This window comes from Heptranchias perlo, chromosome 1 (genome assembly GCF_035084215.1).
Source record: "Heptranchias perlo isolate sHepPer1 chromosome 1, sHepPer1.hap1, whole genome shotgun sequence".
Classification (NCBI taxonomy): domain Eukaryota; kingdom Metazoa; phylum Chordata; class Chondrichthyes; order Hexanchiformes; family Hexanchidae; genus Heptranchias; species Heptranchias perlo.
This window is the reverse complement of record NC_090325.1, coordinates 108,633,652-108,657,507: the sequence shown is the minus strand read 5'-3', so window position 1 is coordinate 108,657,507 and position 23,856 is coordinate 108,633,652. Positions and strand designations below refer to the sequence as shown.

Genomic DNA, 23,856 nt, shown 5'->3' with positions numbered 1-23,856 from the left:
ATGAGGGTAGCGCAGTTGATGCAGTCTACATGGATTTTAGCAAGGCTTTTGACACATGGCAGACTGGTCAGAAAAGTAAAAGCCAATGGGATCCAAGGGAAAGTGGCTAGCTGGATCCAAAATGCGCTCAGTAGCAGGAAGCAAAGGGTAATGGTTGATGGGTGTTGTTGTGGCTGGAAGGCTGTTTCCAGTGGGGTTCCATAGGGTTTGGTACTAGAACCCTTGCTTTTTGTGGTATATATTAATGATTTAGACTTAAACGTGAAGGGCATGATTAAGTTTGCAGATGATACAAAAACTGGCCTTGTGGTTGAAAGTGAGGAGGAAAGCTGTAGACTGCAGGAAGATATCAATCGACTGCAGGAAGATATCAATGGACTGGTTAGGTGGGCAGAAAAGTGACAAATGGAATTCAATCCGGAGAAGTGTGAGGTAATGTACTTGGGGAGGACAAACAAGGCAAGGGATCACACAATAAATGGAAGGATACTGAGAGGTGTAGAGGGACAGAGGGATCTTGAAGTGCATTTCCACAGATCCCTGAAGGCAGGACAGGTAGATAAGGTGGTTAAAAAGGCATACAGGATACTTTCCTTTATTAGCCGAGGCATAGAATATAAGAGCAGTGAGGTTATGCTGGAACTGTATAGAATACTAGTTAAGCCACAGTTTGAGTACTGCGTACAGTTCTGGTCACCACATTACAGGAAAGATGTGATTGCACTAGAGAGGGTACAGAGGAGATTTACAAGGATGTCACCAGGACTGGAGAATTTTAGCCAAGAGGAAAGATTGGATAGGCTGGGGTCGTTTTCAATGGAACAGAGGAGACTGAGGGGTGATTTAATTGAAGTGTATAAAATTATACAGGGCCAAGAAAGAGTGGATAGGAAGGACCTATTTCCCTTAGTATAATGGTCAGTGACCAGGGGCCATAGATTTAAAGTAATTGGTAGAAGGATTAGAGGGGAGCTGAGGAGAATTTTTTTCAACCAGAGGGTGGTGGGGGTCTGAAACACATTGCCTGAAAGGGTGGTAGAGGCAGTCACCCTCAACTCATTTAAAAAGTACTTGGATGTGCACTTGAAGTGCCGTAACCTACAGGGCTACAGACCAAGTGCCGGCAAGTGGGATTAAAGCTGGATAGCTCTTTTTTGGCCGGAACGGACACGATGGACCGAATGGCCTCCTTCTATGCCATAACTCTCTGATTCGATGAGCCAGGAAGCCATTTTTCTAGATAGGTAATTTCTTCTAAATTTTGAGTAATCTTCAGTTAATAATTATAACTAAGTTTCCAATTAAAGATTTTAAAGAACCATTTCAAGGAGCAGTGATGTGTTGCCTGTGCACTGTTGTTGTTGTTGCTAGGTCAGAAGCTGCAGAAATCAGTCCCCGTCAAGGTCCCTGGAAAATAAACTGAAATGTGCAGTACTGATTCTCCACCTCTAGATGGCCCTCTATTTGCGAGTCTTTCAACATGCAAGGTGAGAATCTGGCACTGCAACACTAGACATTACAAAAAAAACCCACAAAACGTGAACATTCTGGGACTGAGAACCTCTGAACCATTTCCCTCAGATTTTTTTTTACATTCTGCATTTTTCTAAAACTGAATACAGAATTCTCTTGTATTTGATTTACTTTAATTTCATCTGCTTTTTAAACAGGTTTATCTAGAACTTTCTTGGTTATTTTTATACTTTTGGAGGACCGCTTTTGAAGAGCGACAACAATTCAATATTCAAAAGGTTGATAAAAGTTTTTGAAGAAAAATCTTTAAAAGAGCATTAGAAAAGCATTTTTAAAAAAATATTAAACTCGAACTCTTATTCGTTGGTGGATTTTATGCAGACAAATAATTTCCAAGCAGCTGATTTAAATGTATGTCTAGCCAAGGGGTAAAATCCACAGTAAAGCCAAGTACAACAATTAGGTATGGGTTGAACCAATAGACAGAAGAGATCAACAAAAGACCAAAAACAAACATGCATTCAAGACTTCACACATTTGATGTTGAAGTTACCTTTGATAGCCCTTTCCACTGTCACTTTAAGGTAAGGAAAAAAAATGAAGCAAAGAAAGATAACAATAGAAAACAATGTAGAACAGCAGCAGGAAATGGGTTTATTTCTGCCTGTTAAGAGTTGTCAGGTGCCCTAGCTTTTCTAAGCACTTGGTACACTCCAAATTACTATGATTTAGTTTGAGTAAATCAAGTAACATTGCAGTGCTTAAACAAAATTAAAAAAGCACCCTACCGAGTGTTATGCTGGCTTATATAGACCAGCAAGATCCCAGGTTTGATTCTTGGTCTGTACAGAATCAGCTGATCCCAGCCAGAACAACATTGAGGAAATCAAATCAGTTAACATTTCCTTCACCGTTTCACTCTTGCAATCTCTATTGGAATGTGTGCACATTGGGCAGGGACTGGCTTGGGATCAACCGCAACCCTCTCCTCCCCTGATCCACGCATTAATAGATTGACAGTACACACTGTCAATGAAACAATGGCAAGTTCGGCATGCTATCCAAGGTCAACGCCAGTTATGGAACAACACAGCAGCACAAGTCACTGTCTTTAGGAGTTGAAAAAATGTATTGGTGAATGAGGAAAATTCAGACTACAGGTGTTGGCAGCTCATTTTCACAGCTTCATTACAGAAATTTAAGTCATAAAAGTTTTCAGCAGAGGTAACTTTCCACACAAATTGGACATCTTTTCAATTGTAGTTCTCTGACTGCCAGAAGGGGTCACTGTTAGGATACCCAGATAAATTTCAAAGCTGTGCGTTTCATGTTTTTTAAGTAACGTTTACAGAGAGTTTCATTCATTTCAAAGAAAGAAGAAATAAATTTCATGTGTTTTTCTTAAATGCACTTTGACATCTCCAAACCACCTTTGCCTCTGGTGGTTTAATCACATGCCCTTTTCTTGAATACAGTTTCTTCTCTTCAACTAATATACTAGAATTGCTAGGCAATATTATGATCTTAAATTTCTTTCTTCCAGTCCTCCAAAAACCATATTAAACCCAATAATGTTTTAATTTGGAGTGGCCATGGTAGTTGATGGAAATAAGTGGAAAATTATAGAAGATATAATTATATTTTAATTTTATTTTACATTTACAACTTTAGATGCCTAAATCTTATAAAGTCAGAAGCTAACTTTACAAACCAATTAGCTCATCGTATATTCAACTGAAATGTAAACATGCATGTTCCCTTTAATAGAAAACTATCTAAGAAACCACAGTTGAATTTTATTTTGAACAAAATTGTTTTCCTTGTAGTGCAGCTCAATTTTCAAGTACCAATGAGTCTTCCCCCAGCCCCAAACAGTTGTGTACCCTGCAGAAGTGCTGCTAGTGCAAGTGAAAATTGTTTAATTTGTAACTATTTTTGGTCATCTTCCTCTACTTTAGTTAGCTTAATAACTAGCACTTCCATAACTAGCTCTCCCCTCGATGCATAATTCCAGTTTTCAATTTCCAATTCCACATGACGTTAACCATCTGAGTACTGAATGTTCTTTGCAGCTTTCCAAACATGCACATTTTTTCATACATTGGTAGCACAATTTTGTGTAAATCATTCACAGAAATGACACTTATCTGTAATGCTTAGACTAATTGTACACAACGTACCTCTGGCCATATTGAAGACATCATCCAGTGCAGGGGTAATATCCTTTCCCAAGCGTGCCTTAATTTTATTACCAAGTATATTCCCAATATCTGCATGAGAAAAAGTTATGTAATACTGTTCAGTGAAATGCAATTGCACCCAACCCAAATAAGTTTTGGTAGAACATTATCTGTGAATCAGAAAATTTCAAAGATTACAAATGTTTGCCATTCATTTTCATATATTTATCATAGAAATTCCTTTGGCAAGTCAGAAAAGTTCTTTCAGCATTCAGCTCCGGGTTATACATAGAATCATAGAAAATAGGAGCAAGAGTAGGCCCTTCAGGCCTGCTCCGCCATTCAAAATGATCATGGCTGATCGTCTAACTCAGTACCCTGTTCCCGCTTTTTCCCCATATCCCTTGATCCCTTTAGCATTCAGGGATCTGAGATTTATATTCTGCAATGGTACAAAATTGGAAATGGTCGTACACGAGAGAGAGAGAGAGATGGTGGGTCTACCCTTCCCCATATGGATGTGAGTGAAAACATCAGCTGGTATGGTACTGTGCCAAACAACAACTTGCATTTATACAGTGCCTGCACATAGAAGAACATCCAAAAGCGGTTCAAGAGGAAGAATGGAACAGGGACCGAACCATTGTGGGGAGTTGAAAGAGGTGACCAACGGCTTGGTTGGAGAGGTGCTTTTCAATGCAGCTTTTAATAGTGGGGACAGACGTAGGGATTTGAGGAGGGAGTTGACAGAGAGCAAGGCCGAGACACTTGAAGACTCAACCACCAGTGGTGGAGCAGAGGAAGTGGGGGAAGAACAGAAAGGACTAAAGAGGGTGTAAGACTAGTCAGGATTTTAAAGGTAAAATGGAGCAAGACCACAAAACAATTTGTAGATGAGGACGAGAACTTCAAATTTGTTGCATCAGGAGAAAGGGGGCCAGTGTCGGTCAAGGACAATGGGGGTGACGAATATGCAGAACTTAGTACAGATCAGGAAGCGGCTGGCGGAGGTATGCATAAGTTGGAGTTTACAGGTGGAGGTCAGGAGATTGGTGAGGAGGGCACTGCAGCAAAGAGTCTAGATAAAAGCATGAATAAAGGTTGGGCAGCAGCAGATGAGGGTGGAATTCAGTGGTCTGGGTGATGGTTGGTATACGAGGTTTGAAGCTCAACTCTGTCAAGCAGACTGTCAAACAGTCTGAGTGAGCAACCACGAGGGGACTGCAAAGGTACCGAGTTTTAGCAGGGGGCAAAAGAATGGCTTTGGTCTTCCCGGTGTACAATTGGGGGAAATTCCTGCTTACCTATGACTTTAAGGGTAAAGTGGTAGATAACAAGACAAGCTGTGCGCCAGGTGTATTCAAGTCTGTGACTCTCAGACTTTAGGGTACGAAGGTGAGAATTGTACTGGAAATAGCAGAGATGAGAAACAATAAGTAATCTAGTGAAGATGAGAGCAAAGGCAGAATCAAGGGAACTACTGAGCGGGTCAACAGCAGTATGATGTCAAGATTGGTGGAGCGCCAGACTAGAGGGAGGAGGGAGTTGAGAGTTTGAAAATAAGGCAGTCTGCAGGAGGGGTGGGGCGTGAGATTTTTTTTTTAATCCCCCAGAGGTGGTGAATGAGGGAGGAAAAGTTAGCTGATCTCAGCCAAGTAGCGATAGGGGCACTAAAGCTGACTTGTGTCTACACAGTTCGAGAGATTGGAGAAAACATCAGCTGGTGATCCCACTTCTGATTGCTCTCCATACAGGGAGGTGTTCATGTGTAAACTTCAAGTGAGGAAAGAATCAGGTTCAGCTGTGATGCCAACCCTGCATGACAGTCATGGTCTTAGCTCATTTGGCAAAACACCAGGGGAATGCCAGCATCCATGGAAATGTATCCCTGCATAAGTCACTGCCTTCAGGATAGGCAGAGAAGGAACAGACCCTGAGCAAAATAGCTAGAAATGCAGATGAAATGGGCTAATGACTAAGATGACAACTTACATGTCAGCCATGGCTCAGTGTTAGCACTCTTGCTTCTGAATTAGAAGGTCCTGGTTCAAATCCCACTCAAGAGACTTGATGACATAATCAAGACTGACATTTCGGTGCAGTACTGAGGGAGTGCTGCACTGTTAGAGGTGCCGTCTTTTGGATGAGGCATTAAATCGAGGTCTTGCCTGTCCCCTTGGATAGATGTAAAAGACCCCACATTACTATTCAAAGAGCGGGGGAGTTCTCCTGGTCGATACCTAACTCTCAATCAACATCTCTCTTTAAAAAAATTCATCTGATCAATTATCTCATTGCTGTTTACGGGATGTTGCTGTGTGCAAATTGGCTACCATGTTTCCCTACATTACAACAGTCAGTACACTTCAAAATTACTTCATGGGCTGTGAAGTGTTTTGAGATAGCCCGCAGTTGTGAAAGGCACTATATAATTGTAAATTGTTCTTCTTGTTAGGTTTTTTTTTTATTAATTTAGAATTTGTTCCTAAATTATTCAACTGCCATGTAGAAATTGTTTTAACACGTGACATTCTCCCCCCTCCTTTTTCAAATCATAGTTCATAATTCAAGGATTTGCATTTTTCATAAAAAAATCTCAAAAAGCACAAAAAAAATTAAAGAACAGTTGATGTTTTCGTATCGTCTCATTCTTCCTTTGAAGAATTGTGTGAAATAGTGGAAGGATTTACAGACTAATTAACAGTCAGACAGGCCTCGATGTGAACGCTCCTTCCACGGTCGTAATGATCTTTATAGGGAGGTTAGTCCTATATTGTGGGTGAAGGTTTTACGGGCTCCCACAATCCATACAACAAGAGGGGGCCACCCACACCCACCGGATGCAAGCATCCCACTGGATGTTAACGCAGAATTCAGAACCGGTCTCCACTTGGCGGGAATGCTACCACTAAGCCAAAATTTCGCTCCTAAAACACCGGTTTGTGAAATTATATTGTTGCATTTCCTCACAAAAACAAATGAAGATGCCTACAAGTTTTAGGAACGCAGGAATAGGTCATTTAACCCTTCAAGCCTGTTCCGCCATTCAATGAGATCATGGTTGATCTGTGACCTAACTCCATATACCAGCCGTAGCCCCATATCCCTTAATATCTATCAATCTCAGATTTAAAATTAACAATTTTGAAGAGAAACAGACATATACACAGGGAAAACATTTAAAGGCAGATATTGCACAGATTATTCCTCAGCAGCATTTTCTGAAGGAGTTCTGGTATATTTATTTTGAGAACTGGCTTTACCCAATAAAAAAAACTCTAAACACAACAATACAGCTTCTTTAAGCCAAGGAAGGCTGACACAAATTATATTTATAAATCTTCGCCCAGCATCTGTCAGTTCACCGAATAAGAACATGAATAGAAATAACCATTGTTTGATATGTTATTTGTTACAAATTTTGGGCCGCCATACGTTCCTTCTCGGGTTCAGTGTCACCAGTTATGGGGTTAACTCACACTGCCCTATATTTACTTGTGCAATAAAAGTAACCAGTGAGTGCAACAATACCCCCTTGTTACGTGAACCAGATTTTCACATGTTCTTCAAGCTCTCCAAAGACGGACCAAGCTAACATTTGAGATAAAACCAGATACGTCAAACTGCATTATTTCACACTACGGTGAACATAGATAACAGCAGTTATGATCAAACTCACTTAATTCAATCCATTCAATTTAGCTTTGTGTAATAACACAAAATGAAGCACACGTGACACTTTCCCACATCAGTGGGTCCACTTATTTGACTTAAACAAGCTGACTTCTAACTGTTCTTCCAGCATTTCTAAACTCTTCGTCTCGGCGAAAGCCCCCAGTTTCTCCTTTAAAAATCTGCCTGTGGTGCATCCCATTTCAAAAATTCTCTCTCGGTCAGGCTGTGTCCCAGTTTCTGTCTTTATATCTCTTGCTATTCACAGCCAGAAGATTGGATCAAAAACTTTCCAATACAATGCATGAGACATGTTTTCCAATTGCTAAAACAGTTCAATGAATTAAATATTTATAATCTACAGGGAAACATCAGTGTCAGCTTATTAGCATATTGACTACCTATCGCTCCAAATTCTTTATTTAACTTGTCTGAATGCACTATGCATTGAAAACCCAAAATTAAATGCAACTCTTTTTTCCAAATCCTGAGAATAAATGGTCAAAAGGTTCTGCAACATGACAGTTACTTTTAAACCCCAAAATATTATGTGGAAGATAGATTTTGTCTGATTACAAAATGGAGAGTGAAATTGTACCTGAGGATTTTAAATTCAGTTTGTTCTTATTCAGGCAGCAAGTGTGGACAGGTAGGATGTCATACTGTGAATATTTATCAAAGTTATGATTATGGGAATTAACACAGTAATCACTAGACCAACAGGGCAGCTGAAAAATTAATGTGCAAACATTGCTTCATTGCAGTTTTTTTTAAAAAAAATCATACATGAGCTTCCCTCTTGGAGCTATTTTTAAACGGCTGATTTCTTTGGGTGAAGGTACCTATTTCACCCCTAAGGAAAGCACTAAGGGCTCTTGCCCTCTTATGGTAATATCCCTAATTTCAATTGAGGTAAGGACATTTTCTTAAAAAGAAATAAAACTGAAGTTATCCTGAGCATCATGGATTAAGGAGTCCACTTCGAATTTGAAGACTTGAATCTGAAGCTCCATTTAGAATCATAGAATTGTCACAGCAAAGGTGGCAGCCATTCGGCCCATCGAACCTGGGCTGGCTCTTGTTAAGAGCAATCAAGTTAGTCCCATTCCCCTGCTCTTTCCCCGTAATTTTTTTCCCTTCAAGTATTTATCCAATTCTTTTTTGAAAGCCATGACTGAATCTGCTTCCACCACCCTTTCAGGCAGCGCATTCCAGATCATAACTACTTGCTGCGTAAAAAAGTTTTTCCTCATGTCGCCTTTGGCTCTTTTGCCAATCACCATAAATCTGTGTCCTCTGGTTCTCGACCCTTCCGCCAATGGGAACAGTTTCTCTTTATTTACTTTATTGAAACACTTCATGATTTTGAACACTTCTATCAAATCTCCTCTCAACCTTCTCTGCTCTAAGGAGAACAACCCCAGCTTCTCCAGTGTATCCATGTAACTGAAGTCTCTCAACCCTGGAACCATTCCAGTAAATCTTTTTTGCACCCTCTCTAAGGCCTTCACATCCTTCCTAAAGTGCGGTGCCCAGAATTGGACACAATACTCCAGTTGTGGCCGAACCAGTGTTTTGTGAAGCTTCAAAATAACCTCCTTGCTTTTGAACTCTATGCCTCTATTTATAAAGCCCAGGATCCCGTATGCTTTTTTAAACTGCTTTTTCAACTTGTTCTGCCACCTTCAAAGATTTGTGCACATATACCCCCAGGTCTCTCTGTTCCTGCACCCCCTTTAGAATTGTACCATATAGTTTATATTGCCTCTCCTCATTCTTCCTACCAAAATGTATCACTTTGCACTTCACTGCGTTAAATTTCATCTGTCATATGTCTGCCCATTCCACCAGCCTGTCTATGTCCTCTTGAAGTCTATTACTAGTCTCCTCACTGTTTACTACACTTCCAAGTTTTGTGTCATCTGCAAATTCTGAAATTGTGCCCTGTACACCCAAGTCCAAGTCATTAACATATCTAAAAAAGCAGTGGTCTTAGTACCGACTAGGGGAACACAACTGTATACCGTCCTCCAGTGCGAAAAACAACCGTTCACCACTACTCTGTTTCCTGTCACTTAGCCAATTTTGTATCCATGCTGCCACTGCCCCTTTTATTCCCTTCAATTTTGCTGACAAGCCTATTACGTGGCACTTTATCAGTCCATGTACACATCAACCGCATTGCCTACATCAATCTTCTCTGTTACCTCATCAAAAAACTCAATCAAGTTTGTTAAACACAATTTACCTTTAACAAATCCGTGCTGGCTTTCCTTTATTAATCCACACTTGTCCAAGTGACTATTAATTTTGTCCCGGATTATCGTTTCTAAAAGCTTCCCCACCACCGAGGTTAAACTGTCTGGCCCGTAGTTGCCGGGTTTATCCTTACATCCTTTTTTGAACAAGGGTGTAACATTTGCAATTCTCCAGTCCTCTGGCACCAGCCCCATTTCTTTGCTCTTTTTCTCATACATGCTCAAACTTAAGTGGAAAAGTGTCTTGTAAGTTTCAGGGACATTTCTGAGATAACTTCTGGACCATATGAATAAAAGTAGACCACCTCAAGGCCTGTAGGCAAGAGGCAGAGATACAAACATGAGGGGCATGGAAACAGAGAGCAGAGTGATCAGTGGTGGGAACCGTACGTGAAGAGGCTCAGAGCAAAGGGTTAAGGAGTCTGGAGTCAGTTTATGCAACAGGCACATTTAAATAAAGGCACAGTCCTGCTCTGAGATATGCTAATTAAATACTTCAAGAGTAGCCTCAAATGTTCTTCAGGGCACTTTCCTACCCTAAAGCAATTCACAAGAAAAATGTCTAACAGGTTTATTTTAAGAAAAATAGGTCATCTCCTTTAAATGAGGCATCTGTTGCAAGGAGATAAGATTTTAAATTGTAATATCAGATGATTTGAAATAGAATATGGATAGTAACCACACATGTAAAATTCAATGAATCCCAAGATAATGTTACCTCACTTCGGTAAGTTGCCCTTTGCAAGATAATACATTTGTTAAAAGAACAACGGTTTCCTCCCTCTCCCTCAGTTCAAAATTTGCATGCAGCTTAGGGTACTCTGCTTCAACTTGGGAAAGTAAGAATACAGCTATTAAAATAACACGCTATCACTCTACAAGTCTTAAAAAATAGGGCAAGTGAAGAGTGAGCATTTTTTGATGAAAGAAATCCATATCACAAGTGACACCATCCTGTCAGGCAGTATTTGTGAAGAAAAACGACAATGATGTTTTGGGTATCGTCCTATTAATTTACATTACCTGGCAATTACATTTTTTTTGCACTAAATTCTCACTTTGCTGCATTATGTTGTTTGATCTGAATATTGGATAATTCAATTTCTTTGGTGCAAAACATTACCAATTTATCAGTAGACTGCATAACCCTTCCTCATAATTTAATTCCAATGAATAGTTCTCCCCTCCTTTAATGAAGAGTTATACTCAAAACATTATTTTCTTTCCTCTTTAGAGATGCTGACTGACCTGCTGTGTAATTCCAGCATTTTATGTTTGGTTTCAAATTTTTTAATGCTTTTTGAAAACTGCTCATAAATTAACTTAACTGTCAGCTGCGTGTATGTTGTGATGTCATCACATACATATTATGATGAAATATCAATATTCCTCATGGGGAGAAAGATCGGGTCGCCAAGCCCAAAGCAAACTCGGGAATGATTCACTCAGTTTCCTTGGTGCCGTATAAATATACCCTTGAACTCGTTTACAATTTCTTTATCAAACCAAATCCAGCATCAAAAAGACAGACTTGAAACTTGCTGGAGACCTGAAATCCTTTTTTTGCTGTTTTTTTCATCCAAATAGAAAGAGCTATCTAATTTGCTGCTTTCCCATACTGGAGGGATAAGGAAGAAGCGATGCTTTCAGGCAATTTAAAACAATTCTTAATCCGTGAGGTACAGTAACAAACTATCTATTTGTGAGCGACACTGGCAGTTGCACATATCATAAATAAAACTACTGGAAAGAATAATGGTTTTCTTTCTCATAACTAGTATGCAAACTTCCTTTGAAGGGATCTTGTTTCGTTATTACTAACATTTAAGGCATGATGAGGAATAAAATGTGTAATATTTGATTAAACCAAAGTTTATCTAAAGCAGAACTTAAACAAACAAGGATTACTTACTGTTAAGATCAGAGAGGGCTTTGTTCTTGGCAGTGTCATACTGCTGTATGATGTAATTTAATTGCTGAAATAAAAATAATCAATTATTTTCTGTTCTGTGAATTAAAACTCATCACAAACTCTTTAAATCTTCTCTCTGTATTTAATTGAAATCTTCCTTACAGTTGGTGCGTAAGTGAGCAAAGTGTGTAGGTCTTGGAAGTTGTTGTTGACCAGCTTCTTGACACCTTTAACTTGGTTGGTGAGGTTTTCGTTAGCTGCAAACATACACAGTGTCCCAGCCCTATTTTTTATATTTAAAAAAAAGTTATTTTAAAAGGAGAAGCAACAAACTAAGTGCCCTTAAAGAGATTCTTGTGCCAAAATCAATAGTAAGTCATTATCTGACAATTACACCAGACAAAGTATTAATAGAACTAAATCTGCTAGTTTTACCAAACATTAGCCAGTAAAAGCTACAAAGATTTACAGATTGCTGTATATTGATTTGCTTTTTTTAAACAAACAGCTCACACTGTGCTGGGCAAAGGCTCGGGCTATTTTATCTCCTAGGCATCGTCACCATATCCCAAGACGGACTCTCGCCCAAATCTGGCAGGACCAACAAGGAGGCTATTGGGCGGGAGCAGGATTTCAAGCAGCAGGAGTCCACCGCCAGGGTCATGAAGGAATTGTCCCTGGTGCTGATGCGAATCATCCGAGGTGGGGGGCGCAGTAAGGGCAAGAGGCAATCACAGTCTGGCCCAGGATACATTTGGTGACAGCTTTCCCCAGCACGGTCGGGCACTGCGCGTGGCTCGCACGGTCTGGACTTAAAATTGCACCAGGGTCCGAATGATGTAATCGTGCCGTGACTTTTCAATATTTATAAGGCCCTTGCCTGCCTATGAAGAGTACCTCACATGGTTCCCGAAGCCTGGGAGTGGTCCCCCCCTCCCCCAAAACTCCCAGACACAGGAGTTGTCGTCATGGAGAATTATCCATTGCCATCTCAGCCCCAGCAGTAATGTCAAGAATAAAAGGACCTGAAATTGGCTCAGTGGGTAAATACACTATTTGGTGTGGCACGGACTCATGCAGACCAGAAAAGCCTCTGATTCATCTCTGTTCTAAGCTTAATTGATGTGTATCACAGCAACATTGGGTTAACTACAACTGACCTCGCTGTATCCAGCCTAGGGTTAAGGAGGGAGAAGGATAAACAGATTATGGTCTGATGCAGCCTTTTCACACTTAAGATAAAACCCCATCTGCATTATTCATCCAACCTCAAAACTTCCATTACAACACACACACACACACACACACACACACAGCATTTGTTCCGTGACCACTTGTTCAGGTCTCAAAATATTAACATTCTGATGCAACAACTTGTCAATGTCACTGCATAAACAATCCATTCACACTTTTGAACAATGGAGAAAGTGAAGCACTATAATTGCAGCAACCTCCTTAAACTATCTCAGCGCTACTTTCACCCTGCTGAGATGTAGGCTGCAACATAGTAATCACCTGTCCTGCTCCTGTAGTACAAAACAAGATACATGTCCTTATTGCAACATAGCTCAGTATGGCTTATATTTCTGTAATACATATTTTCAATTTACTTACAAATCGGATTGACAACTGTCACACTCTACTCTTTCAAAACATCTTCAAAGGAATTATCAGACTACCAACTTTATACAGTTATGACTACAAGCATCATATAGGTAATATAACTGTTCTATTGCAACAAAACTGGTAGGAAAGCCTAACCCTCAAACCATTCCAGCAGTTTCCATACTAGAAACACTCAAGTGTGAAACTATCAACTGTCCCAGCAGCCAAGGGGTTACCATGGTAATGGCAATGCTTACCACAAGAGCTTCTTTCTCTCTCTCTCTCTCTCTCTCCCCTTTCTAACAGTTAATCATACAGTCCCATCACTCAGAGCTGCTCTATTGTGTGTCGTCAATAACCAAGGCAAGAACTCCCAGCCCAGCACTACAGTGGGAAAAATTAGTCTTGGTCGTGGCAAATAATTTAAATTGGTTAATTCCTCAGGCAACACTATTTAACAGTATTTATGAACGTACCAGTAGTTTCAGGCAAACATTTAACTCAAATAAATGAGCCTCCATAATATGTTTACTGAACAACAATTGGCTGTTTACAAAATGCATGTTCTGTTCAACCATGCGTTTCCTAGGCCAACCAGTACAGTGTAGTTTACTATTTCAAACTATTAGATATTCTATGGAACTAATCTTAGCATAAAGGCTGAAACGAGTGTACATCAATTATTCCTGAAAAAACTGTTATTCATCTTTTCTATCACAGGACAGTTTATCCTAGTTACATTTATCTTAGCTTCTGAACATACTGTTCCTTCTCCATTTCCAGTTCAATGCTCACAGTATCAGCATCAAATTATATGCTTTTTGAATATGTTACTGAACCTGCACGTCAAAGGAAACTGATAGTTGGATATAAATGGATGAAAACAGTGCCCACCTTATTAATTCAATGAGTGTCCAGTGACGAGATTAAAATTAGGTAAATCATAATCACTTCTAAATTCTTAGAAAGACCTCTTTGTTCATGTTTTGTAAAGCAAGGAAAGACTGTATCCACATGCTCCCAAGGTCATCTGCACTATCACAACAGAACAAAGGGTCTTTGAAGACAAGAGAGATGTAAAGAAAACAAAGGTTCTTTCAGAGAAAAAAATTCCCATGTATTCCATTTTAAGCTATTATACTGGAGCAATAACTTTGCTTATTACAGAAAACACACTTACCTCTTGTACTCTGAATGTATTCTACTTTTGGGTTTGGTGCCAAGTTATTTTTTTATCCGCTGTCCAGGGAAGCATTAAATTTACTAAACGATCATGCGATCTCCATTTTTTTCCCACAACTTCCTTCTCCTCTGCCTCTACAGATATTGGATCAATGCGAAGACCTACCCAACATTAACTTATTTGTACAGCTGCATGAAACAACGTGCAATTTTTCATTACCAATTCCTCAAGACCAGCTGCTGCTGTGATGCACAGAACTCAATACGCTTTCATTTTCGACCCATGGAAAAAAAAACAACTGTCACCACACACACAAACTCCAACCTCCCGTGACAGGAGAAAAGATTAGGATTGACCAAAATCTTGGTCGAAGAAGTGAAGTGGAGGAGGTGGAGAAGTTTAGGGATGGAGTTCTAGGTGGCTAAAAGCATAGTCACCAACTGTGGGATGAAGGACAGAATACTAAGAGGCCAGAATCAGAGGAGTTTGAGGAGGGGGAGGGGAGAATTGTAGAGCTGGAGGAGGTTACAGAGGGAGGGATGAGATTATGGATAGATATATAGACAAGAATGAGAATGTTAAATTTGAGGCTTAAGGGAAAACAGGAAACAATACAAGGACAGGGTTATGGGCAAGCTGAACGTGGTCCAGAGGTAACAAAGGCAAGGTTGAGAGTTTCAATGGCAGTTGGGCTGAGAGAGGGGTGGAAGCAGGCAATTTTACAGAGGTAGAACATGGAGAGGATATGGGGTTGGAAGCTCAGCTCAGGATTGAATAGGACGCCGTGGGTGCCAACAATCTGGTTCTGCCTGAGTAGGGGGATGGAGTCAGTGGTGAGGCAGGGGCCAAAGACAATGGCCTCAATCTTTTCTACGTTTAGCCAGAGGAGGTTATGGCTCAGCCAGGATTGGACATCAGACAAGCAGTCTAACAGCACAGAGGCAGTAATAGGGTAGACAAAGGTATTGGAGAGACAGAGCTTGGTGCCATCAACGTAAAAATGGAAACTGACCCCATGTCTGCAGATGATGTCGCTATCGATGAGCAAAAGGAGGGGGTCAAGGATGGATCCTTGGAGAGCCTCCCGAGGTGATAGCAATGGCTTCTCATCCCACTGCCAAACTAAGAGATGCTCTAGCTAGGATCATTTAAGTAAGAGTGGAAGTAAGGAAGCTCAGTCCACTGAGCTGGTCAACGCAGGGGAGACTTTAGCAGAGGATGATATGATCGATTGTACCAAAAGTTGCAGAGAGGTCAACAGCACGATTAAAAGAGCACGACATTCTCCCAATGTTTGGGCCAATGTGCTCCCTCAACCAACACCACCAAAAACAATATTGCCTGGTCCTTCATTCATTTGCTATTTGTGCGATCTACCTGTGTGCACATTGGCTGTTGCATTTTCCTACATAACGGTGACTTCACTTCAAAAAGTAATTTCATTGGTTGTAAGCTGCTTTGAGATGTTGAGGACAAGATAAGGGTGCCATATAAATACAAGCTCATTCTTGCATAAACAGCCAACAGTAACTGATCTTAACCCTGAAAGTGCCATACCTAGCAAGAAAGGATCTAATATATAGCATTGCACAGACAAAGATAAATAATTTTTGTCAAATCCCAGAATACTGCACATTGATTGCAGTCCCATGCAATCAATGTGCAGCAGTGGGTGCCGGGTACCAAGGCTAGCCAAGGAAACGTTACTCTTCCCTGTATCACATTAAAGATGACAGCCTCAATTTGAACGACACAATTAATGCCGGGGAGTCAGGGACATAAGTAGGGATAATTTTTAAGTCCCTCTAGTTTTCCCAAAATAAATTTCATGCATCACTTCTCTGCCAAACTTTGATGGATGATCAACTTCCAGGCTTTTCCCCAGACCACTCAAACCAATTTCAGATTTATGCAGATCAAATAACACTCCTGATTTCTTTCTCACTCAGGAGAAGCAATAAAAAAAACATATCCAGCTATTTGATGTACAATTGTGCTGCAGGGATCTAACGAGAAAGAATATCTGGCCTCCTTGATGCAAAAGTGACAGTACAAATTAAGTATCAAGTCCAGATTGGACTTTGGAAAATCAGCAGTGAAAAATTCCCTGGACAAAGCCATCTTGAGCCTCTTGGACTAAACAGCACATAAATTGTGTGGTGTAAAGCAAGTTTTACAAAGGACACTTAATAAACTTCATCAGAGCAGTTAGGAAAATTGAGAAACCAGACACAGAACTCCCTCCTGGATGAGTCTGATTCAAGCTAGGTAGTATACATCAGCTGTTGCCAATTGCAAATTGATCCTGCAGCTACCTGTCTCAGACCAGTAACAGTAACTACAGCGTAAGTCTGCAGTAATGCAATTCTTTACATTTTTGGGTGACTGTCTCTTTTCCCTCCACCACCTGCAAATCATAAACTACACTGACATTGTAGGCCTGAGGTCACCCAAGATTTTCCAATGATAATAATAACTTTTAATTCAAGTTTTTTGGGCAAATAAGCTGCCTTCACAAATCACTTTGTAACTGTGCATGACAGCTTGAAAAATTTTAAAATTCAAGTTAAAGGTACCCAGGTCGAGATAAATCATCTTGGTTGGTTAAATAATTTGCCTAAAAAGAATAAAAGGCAGCACAGAGCTATTATCGCAATTTTCTTTTCAAAAGAAAGTATTATTCTGAGACATACAGCTATTATTACAGGTACACTGGCCTTGATGCTTTATTCTCTCCATCACTCATTTTGCTTGTCATGGTCACCATCTGTGTTTCTTTCACCTCTTGTTTATTAGTGTGCCAAAACTCTCAGCCCTTACCTGGTGCTCTCTACCCCGACCCCCACACTTATTTTTGGTCCGTCCTATAAAGATTCAACGACTTTCCTTTTTCAGTTCTGGCTAAAGATGCCCACCATAATGCAGACAGTTTTGCTGTGTATTTCCAGCAATTCTGTTTTTATTATAAAATACTGTTTACATTGTCTCAATTTATTATATATTTAAAAGCTTTATTTGTAGCACTTCGGTTCTTCTTAAACAATTACTTGTTTACCTTTTCTATTTTTTGCCAGCTTGAATATGGCAGGTTTTAACCTCCCAGTTTTTAACAAAAGTGCATCACAGATGTGATTATTCAGTGACTCTGTAACAAGTCATCATATATAGCAACGTTCAGGTCAGTGAAACCAAATCCAGCAACCAAAGGCCAAGTCAGGGGAGGCACACAATGACAGAGTCCGACACAGACAGACACTGGGGGTAGGAATAAAAGCAATCGAGCCTAGCAATAATGAAGAGAAGAAGGTGTGTGGAGAATATTTTTTGATCTGACCCAATGAAGATTGGGGGGGGGGGGGGGGGGGGGGGGCGTGTGCGTGTGTGAGGCATTGCTCACGTTATCAGGCAAGCAGCTTGGGTTCCGGCCTAAAGCCATCTTTTAGCACAAAATGTGCCCTTACTGTATTTGCCAATCATATGCATGCAAAGTCAACAAATATAGTATTACAGTACAGATAATGGGTTGATTATGGCACTACTAGTGGGAATCACTTTAATGGATGGAAAATCATGCGTACCCATCATTTCTGGAATGCACCCCCTGTGAATGTTATGACCTGATGGAATGCTGGATTGCAGAATCACACCAAAAGTTTCAATTCCAGGTCAGAAGCAGACTGCACTAAAACTAGGTTTTTAAAAAAAAATAGATTTTGCAATCTGCAGTACAACACCTGAAAATCAGGTGCAAGAAATGTGCTTATGGTTTTATATGTGGCAGCGCAGTGGGATAAATTTACCTTCAAGAGGTGTGTGATAAAGTGTGACGCGACACAGAAGGAATGTGTGACCAGTACAATTCATATGACAAAATGGAGGTGGGTGTCTGTGGGCCTTTTCTCATCCTCGATACATAAACATCTCCCTTGGTATATTCACCAAGTTGGATGATATGCTGTTTTATGAAGACAGGAATGATAGAGCACGTAATGCACAAAGTATTAATACTTCACTCTGGTAGAAATTTCATCTGTTTTCAGTATATTTATAAGAGCATAAGCAGATTGTCTGAAGCTTTTGTTTTTTTTTTATTCGTTCATGGGATGTGGGTGTCGCTGGCGAGGCCGGCATTTATTGCCCATCCCTAATTGCCCTTGAGAAGGTGGTGGTGAGCCGCCTTCTTGAACCGCTGCAGTCCGTGTGGTGACGGTTCTCCCACAGTGCTGTTAGGAAGGGAGTTCCAGGATTTTGACCCAGCGACGATGAAGGAACGGCGATATATTTCCAAGTCGGGATGGTGTGTGACTTGGAGGGGAACGTGCAGGTGGTGTTGTTCCCATGTGCCTGCTGCTCTTGTCCTTCTAGGTGGTAGAGGTCACGGGTTTGGGAGGTGCTATCGAAGAAGCCTTGGCGAGTTGCTGCAGTGCATCCTGTGGATGGTACACACTGCAGCCACAGTGCGACGGTGGTGAAGGGAGTGAATGTTTACGGTGGTGGATGGGGTGCCAATCAAGCGGACTGCTTTATCCTGGATGGTGTCGAGCTTCTTGAGCTGCACTCATCCAGGCAAGTGGACAGTATTCCATCGCACTCTTGACTTGTGCCTTGTAGATGGTGGAAAGGCTTCGGGGAGTCAGGTGGTGAGTCACTCGCTGCAGAATACCCAGCCTCTGACCTGCTCTTGTAGCCACAGTATTTATATGGCTGGTCCAGTTAAGTTTCTGGTCAATGGTGACCCCCAGGATGTTGATGGTGGGGGATTTGGCGATGGTAATGCCGTTAAATGTCATGGGGAGGTGGTTAGACTCTCTCTTGTTGGAGATGGTCATTGCCTGGCACTTGTCTGGCACGAATGTTACTTGCCACTTATCAGCCCAAGCCTGGATGTTTGTTTCCATTAAAGACAAAAATTTGGTTAATAAACAAAAGAAATTACTGATGTTAGTCTTGAATTTTACTGGATCTTTTCCAGCTTCAAAGGAGAGTTGGAATTTAGTTGTAAAATTTTGCATTTAAGAACAGTAATGTCAGGTCATTAATGGTCTAGCCGACTTAAAAATGCTGACCATAATCAAGATGAAACTTTACATTATATAATAAATACTTAAAACAGGCAGTATGTTCATGATAGCATTTGATAAACACTTTTCTTCACAAACACAATGCAATTACACAAATTAAATGCATCTTGATGTCATTTGTGGGCTTGGAGAAGGACTTTGGAAAAGTCTGTGGTCATGGCTCTCTCTTATTGCCCCTTTAGTTCATTAGAAGCTACAAGCGGTGGAGAACTGGGTGGCACAAAGGATTTGACACTGACCTTTCACCGATGGGACCAGGGTTCAAATTCAGGCCAAACTGATGGGAATTCTCTGCCTGCTGTTATGATCATGGGCATCCTCAAACCAGTTTCTAGTGGGCACTGGCCTACAGCACAACACCGTACTCAATTTGACACAAATTAGTTAATTCAGACAAGTCTTAGGGTGACTGAGGCGGGAATTAGAAAACTGTCACACTGCAGTAGAATGCTCTTCTGAGGCAGAACATGGAGCTTTACTCAGCATCTGATTTATCGGTTGGTGCTTGATGCTGACATTGGGTACCTGAAATGGAAAGTGTTTCAATTCCCAGCACTAACATCCCACACCTTGAGGAGCACAAAGCTAATAAAAATTATATATATATATATATATATATTTATATGTAAAAAAGGATGTGTGGAAAACAATAGCAACATTAGCACTAGGCAACAGTAGTTATTTCACTTTGGGTTTTCTTCCAAACTGTTACTAATGCAAAAGCCAACATCTGCATATAAATGTGCTTCTGTTGGAACTTACGTTATAAATACGGTAACGACAAGTAAGCTTGTTGCAAAGCAGCTTCTTCTACAATCTGCATTTTTCTTCTGTCGCTGATGCAGCTCCCCTCCACAGTTGTCACAGCAACGACACATGCAGAAACACAGGCCCACAAGAGGCATGAGTAGAATAAAAACAATTCCCAAAGTCGCACAGATGATGAAACCAATCTCATAGTATATTATCTGTTTCAAAAGGAAAATATTAAACAGATTCGGTCATAATATTGACAAATTTTCCCAAAAATCATAATATACGTTGAACAAAACTTGAAATTGTTTGATATTAGCTGGGAATCAGAAAATACATTAAATATTGTACATGTAATAACTGCAGAGAGCACTAGTTACATTCATTCAATATGTCAAATTCCTTGTGTCAATATTAAGTTGACAACCATCTCTTGTTAAAGAGAATGAGAAAAGCAGTTATTTGACATTATGTAATAGAAACATAGGAACAGGTTATTTAGCCCCTCAGCCCTGTTCTGCCCACCTATTAGATCATGCACCTCAACTCCATTTACCCACTGTTGTTCATTATCCCTTGATACCCTGCCTAACAAAAATCTATCAACAGTGTTTCTGGGGAGCGAGTTCCCGATTTCTACTACACTGAGAAAAAGTGCTTCCTGATTTCATTCCTATATGGCCTTGCTCTAATTTTAAGATTGGGCCCCCTTGTTCAGAATTTCCCCACCAGAGGAAATTGTTTCTCTGTGTCTACCCTATTGAACCGCTTTATCATTTTAAAAACCTCGATTAGATCACCCCTCAATCTTCTAAACTCAAGGGAATACAAGCCAAGTTTATGCAACCTATCATAAGAACATAAGAAATAGGAGCAGCAGAAGGCCATACGGACCCTTGAGCCTGCTCTGCCATTCAATATCATGGTTGATATTCTACCTCAACTCCACTTCCTGCCCGATCCCCATATCCCTTAATTCCCTTGGAGCCCAAATAACCATCGATCTGAGTCTTGAATATACTCAACAAGTGAGCATCCAGAGATTCAAAACCCTCTGAGTGAAGAAATTTCTCATCTCGGTACTAAATGGCCAACTGCTTATCTTGAGACTATGACCTCTAGTTCCAGACTCTCCAGCCAGGGGAAATAGCCTCTCAGCATCTACCCTGTCAAGCCTCCAAGAATTTTATCGGTTTCAATGAGATCACCTCTCATTCTTCTAAACTCCAGAGATTATAGGCCCTTTCTACTCAATCTCTCCTCATAGGACAACCCTCTCATCCCAGGAATCAATCTGGTGAACCTTCGTTGCACCCCCTCTAAGGCAAGTATATCCTTCCTTAGGTAAGGGGACCAAAACTGTACGCAGTGCTCCAGGTGTGGTCTCACCAGAGCCCTATATAATTGCAGCAAGTCCTCCTTACTCTTATACTCCAACCCCTTGCAATAAAGGCTAACATACCATTTGCCTTCCTAATTGCTTGCTGTACCTGCATGTTAACTTTTTGTGATTCGTGTACAAGACACCCAAATCCCTCTGAATACCAACATTTCTTAGTCTCTCACCTTTTAAAAAATATTCTGCTTTTCGATTCTTCCTACCAAAGTGGATAATTTCACATTTCCCCACATTATACTCCATCTGCCACCTTCTTGTCCACCCACTTAACCTGTCTTTATCCCTTCGCAGCCTCTTTACGTCGTCCTCACAGCTTACTTTCCCATCTAGCTTTGCATTGTCAGCAAACTTGGATACATTACACTCGGTCCCCTCATCTAAGTCACGAGTAATTTAACCCTTTAAGCCAAGGTATCATTCTGGTGAATCTGCACTGTACCCCTTCCAAATGCAGTGGATTTGGTGACTATGCCAGCAGCTGTACATAATTTCTGAATATCTCTCTCAAAAAAACACAACTTAACAAAAGCAAGGCAGTGCTGGTTTGGAGAACTCCATGTCCAGCTGTACTTTCATCAAAAAAAAGATGTGCACCCTTGCCCTCACACAACAAATTTCCAAACTTGAGCAAGGTCTTTTGAGAAGTGTTGAGCAGAAGTGAGATATTTTGCCAAGCAAGGGGAAAAAGGCCAAACAAGATTATCTTTAAAAAAAATCTTATTTTGGAGAATTCTGTTTGCACAGCTCACATATTTTCTACCCAATTCACAACATCATTGCCAGAGGCCTCAAAACAGGTTACCTGCCTGCTCTCTTGCACAGTACATGGTCCTTAACAGTGGCTGGCATAAATTAGGCTTATTTCTGCTAGTCTATACAACCTAAAATGATCAATACGTTGCATCAACTTAAAGTAGAACAACCAGGCTATTTAAATTTAAAAAACAACTTTCATCACAGCGTTTGATCTTAAACATCTTGTCAAAAAGGGAGGGGCCATCCTATAGAGAACTAACAATTCAGAAGGTATAAATGTACCTGGAGAGCCAGTACAACATTTTCTGGCTGTGGAGCCAAAGCCGATGCATGTAAACAGATGTAATGAAGCATGCAGAACCAAAACAACAAATGAGCAAATATTCAAACATCATGCTGTAAGTGCATGAAATGGTGCTATAACAAAATAATCACACCGATAAAAGAATTCAACTTAAAACAGCTGTCTATTATTTCATTAAACACAATCACTAAACTATGGAAAATGATCAGCAAACACCATCACATCGCTGTAAAATCACAAAAAAATAAATTTCCATCGCTGCTATCTTACTACAAATACTGAATCTTATCATGGAATGGATTTCTTTAAGGAAATTACACTAATTAGCATTATTTGAACATGGTCAGATATTGTAGTTCGTGGTAGTGTGTCTAACCAACTATTACCTCTTGATATTGGTGTAGTACTTGTCCATAGTTCTGCTTAATTACTTCAATGATCAACTCTGGAACAGAGAAGAAAGAAATGCAGGTTTACATACAGGATCTTGCTGTTTCTCTTGTTGAAAATTTTCTGTGGATCAATGCTAAATTACTTTCAAAGTAATACCACTGTTCTCTACAGGACAGTAAGTAGCAACAGTTATTGACTGCAAAACCATGCACCAAAGTAATCAGTTATATTGGCCATCAGAAATGTCTGCAGACAATAAGTACTTGGTAATAAAAAATGAGCAGCAGTTGTCCGTCTTGATCGAAATGACCTGTTGGATAGCACAAGGCAACATAACATTATATCACTGGTACACATATGAATGGATGTGAAAATCAGAGGTCAGTACAAGAATCCCCTCTCGGACATGCCGTACTTTAAGTCACTATTTTGGGGATAACCTGTTTGGACCAGTACGTGGAAAATCTCAGTGCAGCACCAACCCTAGAGTATAATAGAACAGTAAGTTACATTCACTGTCTAATATATCTGCCTGCAGCACTTCAGTAAACACTTGTATTTCAGTTGAGAAGCACATTACTCTGCAGAATGTGACATTACAAGAGTGGTCAGTGACCAACGATGGGAATAAAGAGCGCGAGCAGGAAAAGCTCAGAGTCGTCCAGAGTCGGTCACGAGTCAAGATGGTACCAAAAAGGGGAAAAAGGAGCAAAATGAAATTAACAGAAGTACAAAATAAACTGCAATAATTCAATAAACCTTTGACGAAACACTTCTTGACTGTGAAACTGACAGCCTTGTAAGTTTGCCAAATTTGGCTTCAGAGCAAATAGATCAACAAACAGCAGATTGTAATGAAGATGTTGCAACAGATTTCATTCACTATG

The 23,856-nt window shown here is 40.3% G+C and overlaps 1 protein-coding gene across 4 annotated transcripts in view; it reads right to left on the bottom strand.

The window, feature by feature from the left end:
* The window catches only part of LOC137324798 (prominin-1-A-like), a 168,329-nt gene that overhangs the window by 77,476 nt on the left and 66,997 nt on the right, over positions 1 to 23,856 (bottom strand). For all 4 annotated transcript variants that reach the window (XR_010963722.1, XR_010963723.1, XM_067989519.1 and 1 more), the window contains exons 2-6: positions 22,963 to 23,021; positions 20,127 to 20,332; positions 11,658 to 11,778; positions 11,496 to 11,559; positions 3,654 to 3,743 (exon numbers count right to left, since the gene is read on the bottom strand). Coding sequence is in view for 2 of the 4 variants with exons in the window: in XM_067989519.1 (XP_067845620.1) it covers positions 3,654 to 3,743; positions 11,496 to 11,559; positions 11,658 to 11,778; positions 20,127 to 20,332; positions 22,963 to 23,021 (540 nt within the window). In the remaining 2 variants the exon portion in view is untranslated. The remainder of the gene's footprint in view (positions 1 to 3,653; positions 3,744 to 11,495; positions 11,560 to 11,657; positions 11,779 to 20,126; positions 20,333 to 22,962; positions 23,022 to 23,856) is intronic.